The sequence below is a fragment of the Malaya genurostris genome, chromosome 2 (genome assembly GCF_030247185.1).
Source record: "Malaya genurostris strain Urasoe2022 chromosome 2, Malgen_1.1, whole genome shotgun sequence".
NCBI classification, from domain to species: domain Eukaryota; kingdom Metazoa; phylum Arthropoda; class Insecta; order Diptera; family Culicidae; genus Malaya; species Malaya genurostris.
The window spans coordinates 329,828,708-329,851,447 of record NC_080571.1 but is presented as its reverse complement, the minus strand read 5'-3'; the positions used below and the strand labels follow the sequence as shown (position 1 = coordinate 329,851,447).

Below are 22,740 nucleotides of genomic sequence, written 5' to 3'. Positions count from 1 at the left end.
TAGCATATCCGTGGGTCCACCCACATATAGCCGCGATGAAGGAAACTGTAATACCACATACCCCATATAAAAATGTGTAGTGGTTTTCAGCTGGACACAGAACAGAAATAATGAGCGTCAGAACCACAGATGCCAGATTTGCAGATTGGTCTGTAAATTTGCAATTTCGTCTGTTAGCAGAATTTGCAATTAAGCAGACTTTTTAGCAAGTTTTCGAAGTTTTTATAAACAGTCGTCCAATTTCATGATTTTTGCTATTACTGTAGGATTTTTGTTTGGTTTTTCTCGTCAAAATTTTAGATTTTGAGCTCGCATAGGAGCATTTCTAATACGTAGAGTGACTATAATCAGAGTGGCGACAGCTGTTCGTTTGGAATGACAGCTACCAGTTCCAAACGAGCAAACGACCTGTCAATTCAATGTAAAGCTAATGGAATATTTTGAATTGTTGCCAACATTACGGATGAGATGTCGTTACTCTGGTTATAGGCACTCTACTAATACGCAGACGCATATAATTTTACCTGGCATCTCTGCCAGAATATTGGACAGTTGTTTTAACCCCTTCGCTGCCTGTTGTATTGAAATTAACTAGCATTAGAGCCACAAGAAAAATTAATCGGCTGGTTGATTGAGGTTAAATGCAGTTTCAACTGGTAAAATTCCTTAACGACAAGTGTTATTTCATTGTTCATTGAAAGCATCAACAAATGTATATCTGTCAAAGACGACCAAATTTTTAGAGTGGACGATTTACAATTATTTGTATTAGTTTATATATACAGTTAAAATCGACAATGTTTCGAATAAAGTACGAGGTTTTGAAAACCGAGGCGTCGATTAATGCAAAATATGAATGAAAAGGAAACATACAAAGCACAGAATAACCAATATGTCAAATAAATAGCACACGCTTTAAAAAATCCGTGCAAATTGTAGCCGATGGCAGATCACATACGCATTATCAAAATGAGTTCATTATGATTGAAGTTTACTTAATAATTATTCTGTTAATAGAAATTTATCATTGTAACGGTAAATTTATAAAATATTTTACTGGCTCGTGGTCTCGAAGGGGTTGAATCGATGCGAATGACAGTTTCGCTATCTTTGCGGCATTTTGTCGCTGTCTTATCGCATCGCAATCTTTTCTAACCGACCGTGAAAATTACAATAACATGTTTCTCATGATAACGGCTCATAAACAATAAGTAAGCATTCGTATTGGAACTTCCGGTGAAGCTCTTAACGCGTGAGAATGTGGGTTAGTGCGACGAAAATTAGTGTATTTCTTGTTCGAGGAAGAAAGATTATTCGCGTTCCGGAGTGAATCAGTTTTGCGACGCCGCGAAACTATCATCGGGAGTCGATGTAAAACCAATTACACTCGAAAATAAGAAATAATCGAAAATAATAAACACAATCGAAAATAACCTAACAATAATCAGGCGAGGTGGGCCATACTTGGCCTTAGCCTGTCACGTTAGTGACACAGCAAATAAAAAAAGCATTCGTATTGACTAGAAAAGATCATAGCTATAGATTAAGCGGACAAATTTTAACTGTATCCAGTTTTTGGTGTGAAACACATCTTTATTTTCTATATAGGGGTTAAAAAATTAAAATTCAAAATTCAAATTATTGTCTTATTTGCTTGCCTGCTAACAATTAATTGTTTTACTGTCTAAGGCCGAAGGCAGAGTGGGCGCGACAAGCTGCGCCGAGCTGGTGACTGACATTAGCAAACCTAGAGCGGGAATGATATTAGCAGCAAATCAAAGCGACCCTGTCGGAGTGAAAGCTGAGCCAATTTCTCACTAGTACTCTGACAGGGCTCCTTTTATTTGCTGCTAATATCACTCCCGCACTAGGTTTGCTAATGTCAGTCACCAGTTCAGCTTCTCGCGCCCACTCTGTCTGCAGCCTTAGCTTTCTTACGGGCTGATTATTCCTAACAGAGACACTTTGATTGGTCGTTCAAAGCAAAACAGCGTTGTTTTCCTATTATTGTCGAATCGTCAGTTGTTGTGAAATAAAGCAAATGCCGCTGGCGAGATTGACTTATGTTTAAATATGACCATTACAATTTACCACACACTATCATGAAAGGAGGCGGGACTAACGAAAATGATGTTGTAAGAAACACATTTTAGACTGTTTCTCGATTAATTGTTTCACTGTCAATTTATTCATTTCAATTGAAGAAAGCTCTTTGGGAAGTATCGTTTCATTCAATTTCATTCCCGACAAAGTTGAGGACATTTTCCTCGATTGCGAAGATTAGGGACCGTAATAAAACTTTTAAAATCTATTTTCGGAGACCAATAGACTTTATTCACTGAAAGCTAAAAATTAGTTTTATAATTTCCCTGGGGAAATTCATGAACATGGTTGAAAAATAAATGTCCTGTGAAATTTTACGCAAGTATTTCGAGAACGCTTCGAAATAGTGTTACTAACAAACACCTTGGCATCGGACGACTGAGAGGGCCAATCCAAGGTCACGACACCATGGCCCATTGAAGACGTTTTTGCACATGTTTTTCACTCAACATCGGTACAAAGGTACAAAGTATTTCGAAATTTCAAATTATATGCGATCAAATGTCTGCGAACAGTTCCGTACGGTATATGTAAACCTTTTCTGGTCAATTTTGAAGCACCTTCGCGCAAAGTTGATGTCGGATTCTTCAAAAACAGGTCACAAATCACTTTTTCGTCTTTTTCCGACAATACACCGACAGAACCGCGATTTGGAAAGTCGTCGACCTTTTTCACTTCTTTAAAACGATTCACCCACTTACTCACAAACTGTTTCGACTTTTGCATGTATTTCGCTGCGGCGGCTTGGGTCATTTTGGGAACTTTCGGGTGCGGGCACAAAAAACCGCTTCGAAGCGCGATTCATTTTGGAAAAATGCTGAGATCGAAATCTAAACAATAGTTAGCTGATTTATTCTCGCATTGCATGAAGGACACTACTGTGTTAAAAAAAATCACACCATTCCATTTTACCAATCGCGAGTAATCGTGACCACGCTCTTATGTAACAGACTGTAGTTATTTCGTTTATTTGGCTCCGCTCTTAACTTTAAAATTCGTTCACTGGGTGGGTGGCTACACAAGCGGCAATGAAATACAATGATTATTGAAAAATTTTACCAGATGAACGATCGGAAAGAAAATGGGGTTTCTTCGAAAAGTGGTTCAAATGAAATGACAGACTTGAGTTGATATTTTTTCACATTTTACTAAGGCTGTGAATCATTTCGCGGTTAATTTTAACTTTTGGGTAAAATCTGACACTCGAGCGGTTAATTTGCTGTTGTCAAAAATAACCCTGCTCGAGAGCATGGTTATTTTTGACAGATCGATAGTTATTTTCCGACACTGAAAAAAATCTTGCAATGAAAATTCTAATATTAATTCTTTGGTTGAAATTATTTCCAGTGGAATATAAACCCGAATAACTTTCCGTCTGTCAAATTTTGAAATGGGCCGCAGTTTTAATTAAATTTAACTACTACTCAAGTGTCAGATTTGACCCAAAAGTTAAAATTAACCGCGAAATGGTTCACAGCCTAAACAAACCCTCAACTTTTATTGCAATTTTTGAGAGTATATTGAGGATAGATTTCATTCCTCAAGCTAACTCAATATTGGCGAAAATCGAAATGGGACTGATATGCGAGTATGGATAGTACATTTAGAACAAAAAAATAATGTCTGTTAAACGCTATTCAAGCGTTTAACAGACATATTTGTATGGATGCTTGCTGGTGATATAAAAACGTTTGGGAAGACTTGGGTGAAGTTACTCTATCGTCCATCAGAGTAGTGTTTGAGTGTTTTTACTTCTATTGGGTATTAATTTGCTGAATCCCATGCCGAATTTCTTTCCTGTATAGTAACATACAAGTTAGGCATTGAAAAATTATATTTTATTTCTTTATTTTGCTACTATCAAATCATCCAAACTTAGAGCAGATGTGTTTGTGCTTTGATTTGTAATTCGGTCGAACTATTTCAAACTGTAATCGGCCTATATGACTACGTCTCTTGAGCTAGAATTGATCTACAAGACATAAATTTAGTCAATAACTATTGGAAATGTTGGTAGAACTGTTTTTTTTTTGTATTTTGTAGCGAAATATGGATTGTATGGAATTGATACATAATGAAAACCCAATCACCAATAATGTTCATAACAAAAAATCTGGATGCTTACAAAAATCAGCTATTAACTCAAAACAATTTTAAAATGCCAGACAACTGCTACGAAGTTAACACTTATAATTATACTGCCAAAAATCATTCGGGCTTGCAATTAACGTACCGCATTGCGGATTCCATGGTACTACTGTAATACTTTGTGTAGATGATCACATTTTTCAGGGAGTGAAATGAGTGCAATCGGAACTAGATTGCTTCATTTATTAATTTGATGATGGAAAGATATTTATAATTAGGTACTTATTGAAATAATCCACAACTGATATGAATCTGGTGCGTTTGTTGATTTGTAGTCATATTTCGAGAATATTGCATCGCCACTTTTTATGGAGCGTATCACTGAGGTATGTTTTTTGTTATTTAATTCTGTAAGTAATCGAAAATAATGAAGCCTAATCTTACTTAGGTCAGATGCGAACTAAATAATTATGTTGTTCCAATTTGATCTTGTTAAATAAATGATAATTTCAACAAAGAGTATTGGTTAGTATTACAACATGGTCAGATGCATATTTTTTACATTTGCAAAACATGAGTCCTTTTGCACTAAATTTGTTCTATTTCATCACATAATTTTAAATTCTGTCCGAGTGAAATTTCATGTACATCTTGAATCTTTATCTAATGATGAAAGTACCCATTTGCGTCAAATTTTTGTCCCGTTACGATAGATAGAACATTATCAGAACATTTTTGAACAACTGTAGTTTTATGAATAAAAATTTCGAGAACAGATAAACTTGTAAAATTAAGCACCATAAAGTTATGAATCTGCCTACCTGACATTTGCGGAAAAACTCACTTCCACTGTCCTATCACAAATATTTTTGAATTATGATCAATTCTGATGATTTTAGATTCTTTGGCTTACTTATTGGGTAGGCAACAAACTGAATGAAATAATTGCAAATAAACAGGTTGCTTCGCCCTGAGTATTGATTGTTCATTACGTATGTGGTTTGAGATTCTCTGTTATTATATTTTTCAAAAATGTTGGAATCAGAAAGTAATTAAGGAACTCAAAAGGCAAACTGCAGCTGGTCTGATTCACAACAAGCTAGAAAACAAGCAGAAATTATAACATTTTTCTAGTTCATAACGATATAAAGCTACCACGGAATGCTCGAATTTTGTTTCTTGCGTTCAATGATCGTATCTTTCAGAATTTTTTTCTTTTTTAGGTTCGTCTAATTTAATAACTATACAAATTTTTACTCATTCTAGAGATTCAAAAGAATTCGCCACTGGCTTTGTACACCCGGGGACAGAAACGCTCCGCGAGAACTCCATAAGCTACTTGCGAACCGACTCGTATTTTGTGATCCTTGCTGAATTTGTTCCACACGTGAGCAACCACCGACCGATTCAGCGCGGTCAACGCCTGGTCCAACCAACGCTCTTCGAAGAACTGCAAATAATCCTCAAAGTTGATTGCATAGAAGGCCTCTGGCGGGAAGACGGTGAAATGGCGACATCTTTTACGTGTCATTAGCAACGGTGCGTTTGTACTGCATACGCGTTTGAAAACACGGGTAATGACTCCTGGTCCGTTATTACCCCAACTCTGACCGTTGAAATTGATGAGTAAGTCTCTATTCGGATTTCAACAAGATTCATTAGGGTACATTTAGAAGGCAGAAAATAAAAATTCCATACCTAAGGCACATCTCCGCCAGTTCGTGACCGTATCCGTTATGTTCAAAATGAATTACACCAGCTGCCACCCAGCGAGGTGATTCTGCTCCCGCGTAGTTAGGTTCTAAGGTGTCAAATGATTGCAGCACAACCACATCTAAATCTAAATAGGTACCACCGTACTTGAACAGTGTCAAATACCGCATGACGTCCGAGAGATGCGAGTTCATGTACTGTGATCGAAAAATCTCCCCACTCTGCATCCAATCTTCCAGAGGAGTATCTCGTGCATATGTAGTCAAATTGACAAACAGCAACTCCACATTCGGATATGAGAGCAGCGCATCCATCAGCGGAAGTATACTTTTGTTCCGAAATCCCACTGGTGCGGCAAACAGAACGAATACATTTCTTGCCGGGTTCATTCGGGCAGCCGACTCTACTGCACAAGCCTGCCGCGCGTTAAGGCTAATTACTCCGTTCGTGGAACAGGAAGTCTCGTGAAAGAATATGTTGTTACCTTCGTTAGGTTGCTTCACGGAGTGCTGAATGCTTTCCAGAGTTTTCGAAGGTTCGGGAAAATGCACGGCAAAGCAGTTTTCCTTGATAGGTCGGTAGTCGATCGAATATAAAATATATAGTATGATCAACATAATAACACTGGAAACAACCAGCCTCCGCTTGATTCGGCTACATGCTGAAAACATTCTTACTGGAACTTTGCCTACATATATCTTTATGAGGCTCGATAAGTTCGGCGAAATCATGAACTATATTGATATAACCATATTGTTACCATCTAATTCGAGATTTTTTTAGTCACGGGTTCACGACGAATATCACTATCTAGCACTGCGATTATAGATACATTTTGAACCTATAACGAAGACACTTAATACTATATTAATTCAACGTTGTTATCTGCATTATGCGATAGCGCTAGATTTTCAATGCGAAAATCTTGTTTTGTTTATAAATACACACAGAGTGGCCAGTTTGTGTTTTATTACATCGCAAAAATTACTCATACACAGTTTACAGGTGTATCCTATGTTCCGAAAATATTCGAACTATAGCTTAATATAAGTGTCTCAAAACAGATCATTTTTGGCACCATATTGATAAGAAATTGCTATTACTATTGCGCAAATTATTCAATTGAATCGATGTGCAATTAAAAACTGTTGAAAGCCTAGTGATGAATCGATGAGGCTGGCCACTTTGAATACACTTTAAAAATAGGATGTGAGGGGTGCGCAAGTAATTATTTCATGGTGCCGACTGTAACACATACACGGAGTAAGAATAGAATCGAACGACTTCAACCTATTAGTTTTTATTGTATCTAAAATTCAAAATTATTGTTTCAAATCAGTATATTGGCAATTTTAAACATGAATTTGATTATCCGAAACCAGGGAAAATTTAAAACCAAAGTTTGACTGGTTAGAATTGGAATTTTGAATCATTTGAACAATTATTCACTGAATGTTGTCAAATATATTGTGTATTGTATATACGCCTATCTGAGTCAACACCTGAGTAAATGTACTATGGATTTTTTTTTGTTCCGATACTCTTCGGACTAGAAAAACTTTCTGACCATATGTGCGGGGTAAGGAAGCGGACCCAGGAGGGATCCGTGAAAAGCTTCGACTTACCCATCACGCTATACCCGTTCCCAATATGGAAAAATGTTTCATTGGACGAAGCGTTTCACTCGATATTATCATGAGATGGGAAGCGTTACGTTAAGTTAAAGAAGCTAGAAAGTGTAGCCGACGACACGACCTGCCACTCGTCTATCAAAACTGTATCGTAAATTTAACTACCCCTCAGTAACTGGAAATGTCAAATCGAAAACGCTAGTGATTTTTTTTTAAACTGGCAGCACAAGTTGATATATTTATTGATTTTGAATAACAGTCACCATAACCTTGGTTACTGCATATCGAAGGCAAGATGAATGTAAACAAAATAAATTTCTGATCGGTTATTATATTACGGAACATTTTAATGGATTTACCTGCCTCGAGCGTAATGTAAAAATTGAAGAGTATGAGTTATGTCTTTTATTAAGCCAAGTTCAAAATTCAGGTCTTGGGGACATTGGGATACATAACTCATAACTAACTAACTGTGTGATAACAGCTCAGCGCAAACCAACGAGGAAGACTTGGAAATGACCGACAACGAGCTGAGCGAGGCTAGTGCTCTGCGGTACCTGCATAACGTACGGTAAAATGATTTCTTTGTGGAATTCCACTAGTAATCCTCGAATAGTGGCCAACAAGGTGAAATACTGTTTCCACTGCTGCGCAATCAATCGACACAAAACAATTTTGACACCAGCATATTACACCGAATCCTACTGCCCAGAAAAGCTAGCAGTTGAATGGTACGGATGAATCGCTGGAAGCAGATCATTGTCCTCGTTCGTTGGTTTCATCCACAGTTTCGATTAAATTCCGAAAATCGAGTTCATTTAAATGCATTTCTGCTTAACTTGGATAAAGTTTAACACTAATAGAACTATTCCACCGCTTTCAAAACATGTTTATTTTTTTTGGGGTTCTTTGGTAACTAGTCCATAGCAACTTAAACAGTGTTGCTCGAGAAGATTATTTTTATCATTTACAAGGGGTCGCTAGATTTGTGGTAACTGGCGGTGAATCGTTAGCGAACAGTTTTAATGCTGATTTTTCTTCGGAGTGCCTGGTCGTGTCGTCGGTGTAGCCTTCGATGATTTTCTTATATTGAGGGTTACAAATCATATGAGTTATTTTGTGGAAATTATGAATGTTAACACATGGATCAATAAGTCCCGAGACTAAAGCAGATATGGCGCTCGTAGTAAACCAGTAACCACGTCTTTCTAGAGTACTAAGCTTTGCTTGAAACGGGTCAAAATTTTAAGTCGATCCGACCAGAAACAGCTGAGTTATCGAGGTTGGAGTAAAGTCGTTTTGTAGTTTGTTTAAAAAATGGAAAAAACCGAGTTTCGTGTTTTGATAAAACATTGTTTTTCAATGGGTAAAAACACCGTGCAAGCGAAACAATGGATTGAAAAATGTTATCCGGACTCTTGTCCATCAAAAGCAACGATTTGTCGGTGGTTCGCCGAGTTTGAACGTGGTCGTACCGACACAAATGACGCGGAACGCTCGGGTAGACCTGTGGAAGCCGTTACACCGGAAAATGTGAGTGAAGTGACAAAAATTATAATGATAGATCGTAAAGTGAAGCTCCGTGAGATTGCTGAGATGACACAGATATCATATGGAAGTGTATTTACTATCCTTCATGAAAAATTGAGCATGAAAAAGGTTTTTTCCAAGTGGGTGCCGCGATTGCTTTCGATGGAACAAAAACACCCTGCCACAAGTCGATGAAAACAATGTCGAAATTGAACGAATTGGGCTTTGATCTGCTTCCCCACCCCCCTTACTCGCCAGATTCAGCCCCCAGTGACTACTAGCTCTTCGCTGATCTTAAAAAAATGCTCCAGGAAAAAAGATTTGGCTCAAATGAGGAGGTCATCGCTGAAACTGAAACTTATTTTGAAGCGGAAGATAATATTTTTATAAACATGGTATTGAAAAATCGGAAAAACGTTGGAACCATTGTATCACCCTAAAAGGTGATTGTGTTGATCAATAAAAAAAAAATTTGCAAAAAAAGTGTTGTTTCCATTGTTAGTCTCGGGACTTATTGATCCATGTGTTAAAAACCATTATAAGGGTTAGATGCTTGCGGTAAACGATTTACGATGCGTTATTTTTAAGGAAGTTATAGGTGTTACGAAGTGTTATGTACGTCGCTCTATTGTAAGTTATAAGTGTTACGAAGCGTTACTTTTTTGCGAATCATTGGCGTTATACTATGTTCAAACTGGCTGAAAATAACATGTTCACCGATAGTAATATAAAGTTAAAACCGCACTGTTCACACTAGAAAAATGGTTGTACCTATTTGCGTTTCCAGGTCATTATTCCAAAAATCTGTATTCATATCGGTATCAATATCTCTTCTACATAAGTAGTAGAAAATGTCACCAAGAGGTGAGCGAAAAAAAAGTCCCACAACAACCTTTTTTCATATCTATTCAAGCTAAAAAACAAAATCGGTGCTTATCTGTGTGATCCGTGAATTATCGGTATTTTGGGAGTACATATCTGTATTGTGGTATAGAGGTCAAAAATCTGTATAAATACCGAGAAATCGGTATACCTGGCAACGTTGGTACCAGTTTTCAGTTTTATTTAATTATGATTACATGGCTACTTTGATGGAAAACTGCTGTTGTTGAACAGCTTGTCAATTGACATAGTCGAAAAGTGACGGAAAATGATAGCAGGGTTGTGCATTACTGACAATTATATCATGTTATTTCGGGAAAACATGTTTAAATGTGACGTTTCTGAGTATGAAATAGCGCAAAAGTAAAACATGTTATTTCGCTTAAAACATGAAATCAGAGTTAAAACTTGTTTTAACTCATAGTGTGTACATAGTATTAAAAGCATTACATGCTTTACTTTTCAGTAAGTTATAGGCGTTACGGAGCGTTACGAAGCGTTACTTGCGTTATTTTTTCGTAAGTTATAGGCGTTATTAAGGCGTTAATTTTTCGTAAGTTATAGTGTTACAAAACGTTACTTTTTTGTAGGTGAAAGGCGTTACGAAGCGTTACATGCGATACTTTTTTGTGAGTTAAGAGCGTTACAAAGTGTTACTGTTTTGTAAGTTAAAGGCGTTACGAAGCGTTACATGCGTTACTTTTTCGTGAGTTATAGGTGTTACGAAGCGTTACATGTGTTACTTTTTTGTGAGTTGAAGGCATTACAAAGCGTTACTTTTTTGTAAGTTAAAGGCGTTACAAAACGTTACATGCGTTAGTTTTTCGTGAGTTATAGACATTACGCGCGAGGGCCCTTCCTACAACGAAATCCACGGTACGGGCCTGATTTGCGATCCTTCTGAAAGCAGGATCCGATTAAGCTGGAATCGACTCGTTTATTTACTTTCCTACTCTATGCATTGCTAGAATAAATACTCGATTTTCTTTATTTTATTGTACAGAAACATAAAAAAAGTTAGGGAAACTCCGTTTGGAGCATTTGTAGACGTAAGTTTCTGTATAAAAAAAAACACATGTTCTCAAATTAAAAAGAATCGAAATGGTGTCTTCACATTATATCGTTCAAAATTGAGCTCGGATGCAACAAAAAGATAAATGAAATTGTCTCAAATACTGGTGCGAGTAAATTTTGACGAACTTATAGGTATACCGGTATGAAGTGAGCATTTTTTTTTGTTAAACACTAATTCTGGATGGAAAAATAAAGAAAAATTCAAAATACTGACCATTTCTTTCTACACCGCCTTAACCACCTTTCTGTCAATTTATGGGTACCGCACCAATAGTATAGACACCCAATTTTCGACTTCTTCGTAGGAATCAATTTGCTGCTCAACCAATGCGTGGCTCATCGATGAAAAGAAATGCTACTCGAAAGGTACCAAATCTGGTGAATACGGCGGGTGAGGTAGCAGCTCTCAGCCAAAAGATTTGATTGTACCGGTTTTGCTTTGTATGTAGGTGCATTGTTGTGTCTTCTGGTTGTGTTTCGATCAATTCATGGTCCAATTTGATTATTTGTTTTCGGTAGCGATTGGTATAAATATTTTTACCAGGTTTTTGTAGCTCATGATACCCCCCTTTTTTATCCCACCTAACACAGAGCAATGCCTTTTTTCGAATCGATCTGGTTTCGTGTCTTTGGAGCAAAATTTTACAGTAGTTTTTTCGGTTTTCTTCCTGTCTTTCATTCAATTCATGTGGCACACATTTTCCACACTTTTTTAACTTTTCCCCCAGCTTTTAAATGATCAAAAATGATTTGTGCAATATTTAACATTGCTGCCATTCGTTTTTGAATAGAAGTATAATCTTTTCCAGTATTGCTTGCAAGGCACTGACTTTCAAACTTTTGTGATGGTCTTCCACGTTCTTCATTTCTCACAACAAAATTATTATCACTGAAACTTAATGTTTTCCGCAAATCATCACTTTCTGGTACAAAATTCGACATTCTTAAAACGATGAAAATAGATGATGTTGTTTGTTCAATGACTTGATGTATATTGAAAATGTTTGGCAGATGTCATCTTAAACAAAAAAATAAGGCTCGTTCACACCAAAAGTTCATTATCGATACATTTTTATCTTAACGCTTCCTTCATACCGTTGGACCTGGTATATCTCCGAGAAAAATCGATGTTCGGCTATGAAACTTTGCAGTTATGTTCTCGGATGTTCTCTGATAATAGGGTAACGGCTCCAGCAGTCAGCTCAACTCCAGTAACCATTTCATCTACGAACACCATTAGCTAGAGTGAGATCTGCTGTCTCTGTTGGGTAGATTTATTATCAGGATGAGATGAATATAGGAGCATTCGCGTCGCTATAACAGCAGTGTTGCACAATTGTAGAGCTATTTTTTCTGCGGTTCGGTTGGTTCTTAGAGCCGAAGCAAAGATATTGTATCTGATTTCATCACAATTCGTTGATTGAAAGTGGAGAAATCGGTATAAGGAAACATTGACGACAATTCGGAAGCCTCAAGCCAATCGTCGGAGTGGAACTGTCGACCGGAAACTGCGTGGTATGATTTTGAAGACGATTAGGAGGAATCCCAATCTGTCGGACCGTGATTTGGCCAGAAAATTCGGTGCTGCCCATAGTACTGTGAGGAGAACTCGACTCCGGGAAGGAATCAAGTCGTATCGAGCTAGCAAACAGCCAAATCGGATCATAAAACAGAATAGTGTGGTCAAAATTCGTGCTCGGAAACTATATGACCAGGTGTTGAGCAAGTTCGACGGGTGTCTTCTGATGGACGATGAAACCTATGTCAAGGCTGACTTCGGGCAAATCCCTGGTCAAAAATTTTACTTCGCAACAGCTCAGGGGGATTTAAATTTGTTTTTGCCGACAAATTTGCAAGAAAATTTATGATTTGGCAGGGCATTTGCAGATAAGTTACAAATAAGACAATGACATCTGAACTATACATAAAAAAGTGTCTCCAAAAACGAATTTTGCCGTTAATTCGATCCCACGACCATCCCGTAATGTTTTGGTCAGATTTGGCAAGCTGTCATTACAGCAAAGTCGTTCAAGAATGGTATGCAGAGAAAGGGGTCCAGTTTGTTCCGAAAAACCTTAACCCACCCAACTGCTCTCAGTTCCGTCCTATTGAGAAATACTGGGCAATCATGAAGAGAAGACTCAAGGCAAAGGGAAAGGTTGTCAAAGACATCAATCAGATGACAACCTGGTGAAATAGCTAAACCGATGGACGAAGAAGGTGTGCGCCGCCTAATGAGCCGTGTTACAGGAAAAATTCCAGAATTCCTTCAAAACCGTGACGTTTAATTTTATCCGTATTTTTTCTTAAAAGTATGATGAAAACATTTGTATAAAAATAGATCTTGAATTCAATAATAAATAACTTAAATACAGTTTATTGTCTTTGTTCCAATTCTATCTGAAGCAAGTCTTGCCCAAAAGAAGTAAATTAAAATGTTTAAGGACTATTCACACAGGTCTGATCCGCTTCAGTGCCGGCAGGACACCGTGCACGGATACTGATATTATTTCATTCGTTCTCTATGCGCGCATTCACACCTATCCGGCACAGTGCTGTTCCAGCTTACTGTCAGTGTAGCATCCGTCCGGCAAACTCAAATTCGTCGTCACCGATTTTTTTTTATTTTCACTGAAGTCGGTATGTCACAAATTTGCTGTGCCGGAACGGCTACGGCACGGAAACAGAACGTAAGGGTTCCGACAAAAAAAGAACACTGGCGCACTGAAGGCACTTTCACTGAACCGCCACGGAGATGTGTGAATAGTCCTTTAGGCCCTTTTAAACTCCATCTTGTACGAACACATGCTCTTGAAATTGATTTTTCTCCATGTATTTTCCCGTAATTTTAGAACAGGTGTTCGGACACTGATATAATTCAATAGACTTTGAAGGAATCGAAAACCTTTTTTATTTGAATTCAAGTTAGTTGAGATCAGTTCAGTCAGACATCTCTGAGATAATTGGGCTCATCTTTATGTTTTATTTTTCTAACAGATGCTAAATATCAGAGACAAAATGTGTCGAAAATTGAGTTCAGTGTCGGAATTCAATTCATAATTTGCTTCAGTATTATATCGTTGGGAAAATAATTCCAGATTATTACTACGGATTAAATCACCCGCATACAGATAAGCACTTATAAAGTGTACAATTTGTGTTGATTGATTTATTTCTGTTGAAATATTATAATGTGAACTGGGACATTCTAGAAGTCGTTTAAGATAATGTTGTGGTGTTTTATCTCCCGCAATCTGGTCTAACTGTAAACAATTTAAACCGATTTCAATCGAGTTAATCAATTACGGTAAACGGAAGGTTGCATCGCGTTCCTATCACACGCCAAAAAGCTCATTTCCATCAGTTGTTAGTGATCTACAATGACATCCCGCATCCGCGTGTGCTGATATGCTGCAACAGTTTAGTGCTAATTAAAACTAATTTGTTTCAGTTTCGGGTGGCAAACCTCGTGTGCTTCATCAAGCCTATGCTTATGGACTTGTTAGGTACGTACCAGGCATGGAGCATAGGAATTGCAGTCTGGCAATCAATTCCAGAGCACTGAACGCAACAGTTTCAAAGCCAGTGGTGGATCCAGCGGTTGCCAGCCAGCATCATGTCACTTTATAACAGGATTTATTTACAACACCCACAATGACTGCCGCTCAGCCGCTGTTACCATGGTGGTGTGCGGAGAGTCGCAGACATCAGCTGCGACGCGTTCATATGTTGGTTGGTTGGTTGGGAAAGGTGTATGTAATGATAAGGATTAGTTGGGTGCACCGATTAAAGTTTTGGTGCTTCGGGCGGGTTCTATACAATGGGGGTGGGATGTGAAATAAGATGAGCAGCTGGAGCTAATTTGCATCCGAATGAATAATTATGATTTGATTTGCAACTAATCCTGCATCAAATTTTACTTATGTTTAGCACTGCTATAAGCGAATTCTCCTAAAAACTTGTGCACACAGTTGATTTATAGTACACGAATATGATATTTGATTTCCAATAAGAGCAGAAATGGATGTGATTAGATTTCACAATCATTGCATTTACGCTTATTATTTAACATCCAATTTCAGTATTCTAGGTTCCCATCTTGTTTGAAGAAATAGTCATACGAAGATTACTACAATATTTGAATCTCCAACGACATGTTGCTTCCCCAGTCAAAAGTTGAAGAGTGTACGCCAAACCAGATGTATTTGATTCTATTTGTGGGTCTTAGTACCTGCACAATATTTGACTGAATTTGATGAGATCTGACATAATAATTTCACTACTCGATTATATTGCCATGCATCGCTGAGTCGAGAACGAAGCATAACATATGAATGAAGAATTTTTTTTTTTTTTTTTCAATTATAGAGGCTTTAACATCTTAGGTCATTCGCCTCTTCGGACCAGAAAATCTTTCTGACCCTATGTGCGGGGTTGGGAATCGAACCCAGGCGGGCTGCGTGAAAGACATCGACTATCCCATCACGCTACACCCGTCCCCTAATGAAGAATATTCAATACATAGGGTAAAATCGTTTTCCTATGTTGACGTAGGACTATGTCGTTCATTACCATACTTACTAGAGTATATCTTTGAAATTTCGCAACACGAGAGTGATTTGATTTCTTAAAAACATTTTCCTTGTTTTAATGTTTTCCTTAATTGTTTTACTAAACGAAAAAAAGTTAGTAAGATTTTTGTCAATATCAATATCGTTCGAAAAAATAACGTTCAATATCGTTTGAAAAGAATAACTTCAACAATTTGGCTCTTCTAAGGGTCAGAAAAGAATCCTAAAGAGTGTTACGCTATTTGCTTTTTTCTAAATCACGCATATCCGCAAATAATATAATCAACAACAATACTCTGTTCATTATTTTTGTGCGGTCGTTAGGACTGTCAATTTGGATTAGAGTGAAAAAGAAGTCTTACTTGAAGAGAGTCTCACGAAAATAGCTCCAGTATTGAATCAATCCGGACTGTGAGCAATTTTAACACCGACATCTAACCTCTGGTCCTTTGCATTTGAGGGAAATGGACTGTGTAGAATCGGAGAAATATTTCTTGAGATTTCGAAAGCCTCCAACAGTCCTTTCCAAAACCCTAAAAATATAATGAAGAACGTATTCGGAGGATTTCGAACTATTAGTTGCAGGAACTTGAAACAAAGATTTTTAGCTCGAATTCTGATTTCCACATCAGAGATCCCCAAACTAATGAAACCCCTTTATACCTTCCTCATAAAGAAAGGTCATGCTGTAGAGTTACCACCTGCTCGGGCCTCATCTCGGGCAGTGTCGGACCTAGAAGAAGATACCGGAATTCATGTGATTATATTTGTTGTGACGTAAAGTAATCAGAAAGAACATGTTCTCTTCAGAAACAGGACACGATGTTGCAAACGTTCTCCAATCACTGGAGTTTTTCCACCAGTTCAACTATCCTGGAATACGTTTACGTTTGTCGATCTACATTTGAAATTACCGTGTGTCCTTCTCTCCTCATATGTCTTATATACTAAATCTGCATAAAATTTTCAAAACGACGAATGTAACATTTCGACTTCACCGAGAAAAACGATGTTGAAAAATAATCGCACAATTTTAAATCCTATTTAAATATGAGTAGTTGAAACAACTTCATCTCTTCACTAAATGTTCAAATTTGTATACGTATCATAGTGACCAATTCACGATTTTTAGCCATAAAAATGACTTTTAGGCTTTCGCTTTTGTTTGACGCAATGTTGCACATATTCTTCGTGTAACTAATTCATTCATCGATCTTCGCCGCGAATATTTTCTATTACTTACGCACGTCTCGAACAACGTTGAACTATTCACTGCACAACAGAGAGAAGGGAGAAAATGAGTAACATGATATCCCGTATATCATGCCAAAATGGTGATACGCGTTGACATCAAATTGTATGGGATACCAAGTGATATCGCACATGATATCATCGGATATCAAGTATATCCGTATATCACTTGATATCAGCGCTAATGTGAACATACTATAAGCAATAATCGTAGAGAATCCGAATATACTAATACATTCTTCGCTGCTGGTATACATCGTGCATGTTCGTTTTATACATTCTTTTGTGATTCGTTCATTTACTTTACTCTTCGAATTGGTTCGAATAGCTTCACTGCGATGATCGTTTCCGTTCTTCGTGAAGCATTCATCTAATAAATTCATCATATCTCGTAAGGTAGTAGCAATGGGCCAGTGCTGGGAAGTGGTTCATCACATACACATAAGACTATGGTACTATTGCAGGTGGAAACGTCTTAAATTGCTTGCTTCAAAGAAAGCATGAACGATCATCGCGAATTAGGTTTTGACGATGATCGCTGCATGAATATTCGTTCCATATTCGCGTTAAGTCATTCGGGGGTATGTTCAATGCGAATAACAACTGCAAGGAATAGGAATCTTCATGCAAGCATCGAAGCAGCGTCGGCTTCGTTCGCACCCGAATACACGGACAAGTCCGAATATCAGAGCGCATATCGAACAAAGGCGAAGGGAAGCGAACGATGATCATTAGCGTTCGTTGCATTTTTGATATTCGAGCAACATTGGTTTGACGAAGAATTCATAACGGTCTCTACGATTGGAAACAAATCAGTTTCTTTCCAAATTATTCTGCGTTTTTTCAACAAGCCTAATTGAAACTCGAACCCATTAAATATCTCTAACTCTACAGCTAGTATCACTTTCAAAATATAACACTAGATTTGCTTTTTCATGAAAAATTATTTTGTCGTAAGTACGCGCCTAGACTTTTGTTTATATTTTGGTACATTGGTCAAAACTCCCAATTGACGTAAGTAGCATTAATGATTATTTTTCATTGATTTTGACATACATCAAATATGTTGACAGATTTTTTAGAGAATCTATAGTGAATTGAGAAACGGTGTTCAGGTAGTGCGTGTATTAAAACTATCCTAACAAAATGCAATAAAAAACTCGGATTGTTTACTTTTGTTACTTAGGTCGTAATGAACATTTTGTACAGAAATAATTTATATATTATAGTTTTTATCGTTCTCCCGAGAAAGATAAAAGACATAATAAAGTTCAGTTGTTACAGTAAAAAGGCATAAAACTGACTTCATTTTTGATTGCTCTTGTGGCTAAGTCCAAAGTGCAAATATGACAACCGCAGAGGGTTCTATCATCCAATGAAATTTTATCAGGTAGAAAATGTGTTTAAATTAATGATAAAGATCGAGTGGTCTGCGATTTCTCATGTATCCCCGCATAGCGTTTTGGCTACCTGGACAGCCATGGCCACCAGATGGCTACCAAAATTGATTCAGTGACGGTTGCCAAATCCAATTTGACAAACCAAAGTCGCCTGTATCTAAGTTAGCCGAGCGTTTTCATCTTCTCACCTTTGCTGAAAATGTCAAAGATTTCAATGTGGAAAAATCCTGGTGGATACGGTTGTATCGTTTGAGTTGTATATCTGGCAGCGGCGAGACAGTCGGTCACCAGAATGTCTGCCAGCCATATTTTTATAGCTGGCAGCGTTTAGTCAGCCATCTGACAGCCATGCGTATGCGGGTCATTTAAATAGGACCTTTCGATGAGCTTGGTTTATTGTCAGTTTCAGTCCTTTGAAACAAAACAACCATCTGATCGCTACATACGTCGTAGCCATGACAATGTTTGTTTATGTTTAAAAAAACATCAAGTTACAGTGCGAACTGCAGGGAGCATTAGCAGAATTTCAATTCTCATTTTTTCATCGATGTATTGAAAATCTGTGACGCTTGGCTATAAAGAGTGACTAAAATATGAAGTAACTACATCCCATAACCTCTTTGGAAACCAAAACTACTACAAATTCGAGCACTACCAGGTAAAAGTCATCGTGAAACTTTTTTCAGTCATTTTCGATTCACAAACCTTCGGTTGAATACCGACACTACATACTATAGGATTTTCACTGCAAACCGCAAATGACTGAAACGGCAAATGAAAGAGAGAACACAACAATGGGTTTTGAGGACCCGGCGCCTTCCAGCAAGAACATCCGGCCATATAATAAAGAATTTCGATGTACCAGCTTAAACCCGCCGGATGGTTTGTTTGTTAGAAGGGTGCGTCTTACTCATTTCAGACCTTTAGGGAGAAACACAAAGCCTCCCCCACGTGACTCAGGTTGGCAATCCACTCCATCATCCAGTCATTCACTTGTAAGATACCCTGATGCACTCCTGCCCCTCCCCGTTGTGGATATACTTGAGCATAATACAATATAATATAATATAATATAATATAATACAATATAATATAATATAATATAACATAATATAATATAATATAATATAATATAATATAATATAATATAATATAATATAATATAATATAATATAATATAATATAATATAATATAATATAATATAATATAATATAATATAATATAATATAATATAATATAATATAATATAATATAATATAATATAATATAATATAATATAATATAATATAATTCAATATAACATGATATAATAAAATATAAATACAGAGAACAGACATCCAAGCTAGTACAAACATTTTTAAAAGGCTGTCTAAAGCATACAAGTGAAAATCCGTTAAAACCCACCGTTGTACACGACTTTGCACGTATGAATGTCTGTTGGATATCTGTTCTCTGTGACAGGGGTGGAAATAAGCAAACTTTTTGATTCACAGTAAATAAAAATAGACAGTATTATCTTTTCATTTCACATATTTATTGTAGATATTATAATGAATTTTGAAACGAATGATTTTTGATAAGATTTTGGTTTTACTTAGAATTTTCAAAGGCCTTCAATTTCATTTCCCATAATTTAAAACATAATCATAATTTTAATTTTGTTACCGAATTTTTTAAATCACGGTGTTCGGTTTTTCGATTCACAATCAGAAATCTTGATTCACATTTTCATGCGCAAAATGGGCTTATTTCCACCTCTGCTCTGTGATATAACATAATATAAAAAAATATAATATAACATTACACAATATATTCTAACAATACACTATAACATAATACATTATAACACAATACATATACGTATAATATAATATAATATAATATAATATAATATAATATAATATAATATAATATAATATAATATAATATAATATAATATAATATAATATAATATAATATAATATAATGCAACAAACAACAGACCACATGTTGCAATATACTATGATAAATATTGCACTTTAGGATGGGCTTCAAACTACAAGCCATTTGCGCCCTCTCATTCTGCTACTAACGCAGTAGGCGATAGCACCCAGTCGACGCCGTTCTATTGACCAAATGTCATCATAGACGCTCGGGGAGGCATGAGATAGGAACTTGTGAGGACTTAGTTATCTCACCATTTGACGACCAGTTCCGAAAGTACAGGAAAAACTGTAAACCAAAACTTATCTCGATTGCCCAAAGATGATTGGTTCGATTTTCCCAAACTTAGCTAACATAAGGGTAGCCATAAAATTTCATCGAGCTTAAGTTTCCGGTTCAGAGTTCTAACCTTTCATCCAAAATGACTTTTCCGATAAATGATGAATCTTTTTGCCTTTCTCTATAGAAAGGTATTAGAATTGCTGGAAAAACCGACTTTCGAACGGAGCCTCGGAGACCCATAGTGTTATATACCATTCGACTCAGTTCGACGAGATCGGAAAATGTCTGTGTGTATGTGTGTGTGTGTGTGTGTGTATGTGTGAGTGTGTGTGTATGTGTGTGTGTGCACTTTTAGAAGATATTTGAACGCGCTCAATTTTCTCAGAGATGGCTGAACCGATTTGAACAAACTTGGGCTCGTTTGAAAGCTACTGTCGGGCCATTGATCAAGTTCGAAGATCAAATGGCTGTGACTTTTGGTTCCGGAGATATGATTGTATAAGTGACGTAACCGACAAAAAGCGTTGTATTTGAACGCGCTCAATTTTCTCAGAGATGGCTGAACCGATTTTAACAAACTTGGGCTCGTTTGAAAGCTACTGTCGGGCCATTGATCAAGTTCGAAGATCAAATGGCTGTGACTTTCGGTTCCGGAGATATGATTGTATAAGTGACGTAAACGACAAAAAGCGTTGTATTTGAACGCGCTCAATTTTCTCAGAGATGGCTGATCCGATTTTAACAAACTTGGGCTCGTTTGAAAGCTACTGTCGGGCCGTTGATCAAGTTCGAAGATCAAATGGTTGTGACTTTTGGTTCCAGATATATGATGGTATAAGTGACGTAACCGACAAAACACGTTGATTTTTACCGCACTTATATATACAAGGTGAGATGAAAAAACTGCAACAAAGTAAAACGCCATAATTTTTTCATTTTTTTTTTAAATTTTATTGAATGAAAGCAAAAAATGTCGGAAATAACATCAAATTTGAGAATCGGTTTAGATTTGTTCGAATTGGCCACCTTTGGCACGAACTATGGCCTTCAAACGGCCAATGAAACCATCACACGCTGCCCGAAAGTGGCTCTGCGGTATTTTGTCCCATTCTCGGCGAAGCGCTTGCTTGAGATGATCGACACTTTGGTATTTTTTAGTGCCAACCTTGCTTTCCAAAATACCCCAGGCACAATAGTCCAACGGATTGGCATCCGGAGATTTTGGTGGCCATTGTGCGGTGGAAATGAAGCGAGGAACCTCATTTCTTAACCATTCTTGGGTGGCGCGTGCTGAGTGCGATGGTGCTGAGTCCTGTTGGAATGTCCAAGGTCTGCGGCCGAAATGTTTGCGTGCCCAGGGCTTCAGAACTCCCTCCAAAATATTTTCGCGATAGATTTGCGCATTTATTTTGACCCCACGGTCGATGAATACGAGCGGCGAGCGACCATCGGCTGTTATGGCGGCCCACACCATCACCATGGCCGGCTTTTGAGTTCTGGTGGCCAACCGAAGTTGCAAATTTTCAGCTGACCTCTCTGGCAAGTAAACACGATCATTTTGTTTGTTTACAAACTGCTGGATAACGAATGGTTTCTCATCGGAGAAAACCAAATTCGGCAGTTCACCACTTTCGGCCAAGCGAAGCAACTCTTTAGCTTTTTCGAGTCTAACTTTTTTTTGCGCATCAGTAAGATCTTGCACTTTTTGGAACTTCAATGGCTTTAGTCCAAGCTCATTTTTCAATATTTGCCGAATGGCATATTGCGATATGTTCAGCTCACGAGCCATTTTTCGGCCACTGCGACGCGGATTTCGTTCAATTCGCTTCTTCACTTTTCGAACCATTTCTGCCGATGTTGCTGTTTTTTTTCGTCCACTTCCTTGACGTCGGGCTACGCTACCAGTATCACGGTAACGAGCGATGGTACGAGACACAAAAGATTTATTCACTTTTAAATGCTGGAGGGCTCTAACGATAGCCACTTGTGGTTTTCCAGCCAAATGCAAAGCAATCACACTATCACACTTGAATTCCATCACAAATAACTTTTTTTCTGAAAAATTCCCACCAAAATGCTTTTGTGCGCTTGTAAATAATATAATGAGCTGTCACTAGAATAAATCTGACAGCTGTGGGACGAGCGGTTTAGAAATGACAGCAGTCTGAAGTTGGTTGCAGTTTTTTCATCTCACCTTGTATAAGGGTGCCAAAATTTTGGGATCAACTCTATTTTCGTAAAGTTCTAGTGCTCAAAAGTTTAAGCACCTCGAAAAAAGCCTTCATGCAAAA

General features: G+C 37.4%; 1 protein-coding gene across 2 annotated transcripts; it reads right to left on the bottom strand.

Moving 5' to 3' along the window:
• Positions 1-3,926: 3,926 nt before the first annotated feature.
• On the bottom strand, positions 3,927-6,990 carry LOC131431500 (lactosylceramide 4-alpha-galactosyltransferase). 2 transcript variants are annotated; one of them, XR_009229687.1, is made up of 3 exons: positions 5,890-6,990; positions 5,347-5,825; positions 3,927-5,290 (listed from the first exon to the last, which is right to left on the bottom strand). XR_009229687.1 is itself a non-coding variant. In XM_058597257.1 (2 exons), exons 1-2 carry the CDS (start codon positions 6,633-6,635, stop codon positions 5,462-5,464), a joined length of 1,110 nt encoding a protein of 369 aa, XP_058453240.1. In that variant the 5' UTR covers positions 6,636-6,990; the 3' UTR covers positions 3,927-5,461. The 2 variants fall into 2 exon arrangements, 1 of the variants encoding a protein (XP_058453240.1); XM_058597257.1 differs by having other exon boundaries at positions 3,927-5,825.
• Positions 6,991-22,740: the final 15,750 nt, after the last annotated feature.